Genomic DNA, 2,559 nt, shown 5'->3' with positions numbered 1-2,559 from the left:
TTTAATAAGATAGTATTAATACAAGTGTATATATATATCTCTCTATATGTATTCTCCTATTTTTTTCACTAGGTTTTAAAAAAGTTTTTGATGACATATTATACAGACGATCAAGGGAAGTGTTACGAAATATAATCAAGAGATAACCACTCTGGCGGTTGTTATTGTGATTGGGCATCTCCCCACACGGAGACATCCCTTCCCCCATGTCTAAATGTACGACGATGATGAATGAATGAAACATCCGATTAAATCTCCCACTCTCGAGTCTATTGTTTACACTGAGTTCCAATAGATGAGAATGAGTGGCATATCTTGAATGGTATAGAAGGGAGGGAATGCCATATTTCGGATGGCATAGGAGAAAGTGAGTGGCATACCAGGATGACATATTTAATCTAGTGGCAGAGAAGTGACGTGTAAATTTGGAATAACATATAAAACAAAAGTTTAAGTTTTGATGACATAAAAGGAAAATTCTCTTGAAACTTCTAATCATAACCAAAATTAGCGTTGATTTGGCAACCAAATATGACCCAATTGAGCTCCATATTTCTTTTGCACACTCTCTCTCTCTCTCAGTGACATGTGGGCCACACACGATGTGCAGAAAGAAGGGGCCTCTCGCCCTTTGTCAAGCATGATCAAACAAGACCGTTGATTTGCAATCGAACGGGGGGCCGTTCTCTTCCAGCACAGGCTGCACAGCCCTATCCGGTTATTATCCCCTAGCATAGAGAGGTCGAAGCCAACCCCCCCCCCCCCCCCAATGGCGCTCCTCCTATCGCCTACCGTCTCCTTCCTCGCCTCCCCCTCCCCTCCTCACTCCCGGGCGCTCTCCACCGCCCCGGCGGCCACCATCGTCTCCTGCAGCAGTAAGCTCCGGTTAATGCCTCCTCGACCCCCGGCGTCTTGTGCGATTCCAACGCCCCCGTATTCTGGTTGGGATTAATTCTTGGGAGGTTGGCTTGCGTCTGAAGCTGTAATCCCCTACCGCGAACTGAGGTGGCGAGATTGGTGGTCTGGTATCGGTTTGAGCGTGCGCCATTCGAGCCGCGGGCGTTTCTGCGTCTCTGTGATGCTCTTGCGTCCTTCGGGAATTTCGTCGAACACCTAATGTGCAGCAATTTCTTGGGAGCTTCAGTGCATTACGCTCAAAATATGCTAGATGTGTATCGATTGGGTCTTAAAAAGTAACTACGACCGCAAATTTTGCTCCTTTCCTGCTTTATTCGACTAATATGAGTGTAAGCCAGTCATTAGATGGTGATATATTTAAGATGCAACTAAGCACTAGAGCACACTATGCTTGCTAATTGCTACAGATGATTATATGTCCACACCTTTTTCTCTCTGGTTGATCTAGTGATGTTAGTAAGTACTAAATTTGCCGCTAAGTATTGTATTGCATTGCATTGCATATGCTGGGAGCCATGAACCCATGACTCCATTGGGCATATATGACTATATGAGCTCAGAATATCCATATGCGATATAGTGTGCTTTAGATCCTATTAAGTGGTTTGCCTTTTGTTATTACTTTTGTTGCAGCCCCAAGGCTGCAATGCAAGAACCTCGTCTCCCTACAGAGCCCTCTGAATGTGACTGCCACTTGTGTTTCTTTTGCCAAGAAGAGGCCGGTTCTTGTTCATGCTGCCACAGAGGGCAGTGAAGCACAACCAGAAGAACCGAAAACGGTGGCTAAGATCGAGGAAATGCCACTCGAGTCGAAGCAGAAGATGATCATGGAGCAGAGAGCACGGATGAAGCTGGCCAAGAAGTTGAGGCAGCGGCGCAAGCGGCTTGTCCGCAAGAGGCGCCTGAGGAAGAAGGGCAGGTGGCCGCCATCCAAGATGAAGAAGCTCAAGAACGTCTGAATGGCAGTGATACCAGCCGCCACTGTATTGTAGACCTATGTGTCTTGTTCCTCTAGCACCATCTTTGCGAATCGAGACGTTGGAGCTTGTTTCTTTTCTACAATTTTGCTGTTCAGAATCTGAAACAGAATGCCTGTAAAATGTAATTATGCTTTTCCATAATGAAATCATCTTACATTCTAGTGTAGTCAGTGCCTCTGATATTTTCCTTGAAGCTTGTAAGAAAATGATGTGCTTTTGGCTGAGTTCAGGGCCAGCATTATCTCTAGTATTTGCTGCATAACTAGCTGTTCTAGCTGTTACTTGTCAAACATCATGATAAATGCTATTGTAATGCCAACCAGATGGTCCTCTTGAGGACAAGAAATATCATATCATGTATGAACAACAATTGAACATCATAAGTCATAACTGTTACTTGTCAAACATTATGGTTCTTTCTATAAAGGAACATTGGTTTAGGATAAGAAACCACTGCTCATCAGTCATCAGCAAGCGTCTTGTTCTTCCCTACATATATTATACAGCCTGTGTTCTTCCCTGCATGAGTACATAGGTTCACGCATCGGCCTGGATACAAAACAGCTGCGGTGAATTCTGTTTTATCATCGCCAGGAACAACTTGAATGATCCAAAGGATCCATTTTCGATGATTTTGTTGTAAACCCTCTTATGAAGCAAA

At 44.3% G+C, this 2,559-nt stretch overlaps 1 protein-coding gene across 1 annotated transcript; it reads left to right on the top strand.

Annotated features, from left to right (window-relative positions):
• Positions 1 to 759: 759 nt before the first annotated feature.
• On the top strand, positions 760 to 2,064 carry LOC133899648 (large ribosomal subunit protein cL37-like). Its single transcript, XM_062340680.1, has 2 exons — positions 760 to 875; positions 1,552 to 2,064. The coding sequence occupies exons 1-2, from the start codon at positions 770 to 772 to the stop codon at positions 1,875 to 1,877; spliced, it is 432 nt and encodes a 143-aa protein (XP_062196664.1). The 5' UTR covers positions 760 to 769; the 3' UTR covers positions 1,878 to 2,064.
• The last annotated feature ends 495 nt before the right edge of the window (positions 2,065 to 2,559 follow it).

Source organism: Phragmites australis, chromosome 2 (assembly GCF_958298935.1).
Source record: "Phragmites australis chromosome 2, lpPhrAust1.1, whole genome shotgun sequence".
NCBI classification, from domain to species: domain Eukaryota; kingdom Viridiplantae; phylum Streptophyta; class Magnoliopsida; order Poales; family Poaceae; genus Phragmites; species Phragmites australis.
The sequence above is the reverse complement of the archived record's forward strand: the minus strand, read 5'-3'. Positions and strand labels throughout refer to the sequence as shown.

Bases quoted from the DNA above. Each gene is read 5' to 3' on its own strand.
- LOC133899648 (XM_062340680.1), top strand. From the start codon at position 770: ATGGCGCTCCTCCTATCGCCTACCGTCTCCTTCCTCGCCTCCCCCTCC. The intron at 876-1,551 runs GTAAGCTCCGGT...CTTTTGTTGCAG, and splicing joins CACCATCGTCTCCTGCAGCA to CCCCAAGGCTGCAATGCAAG.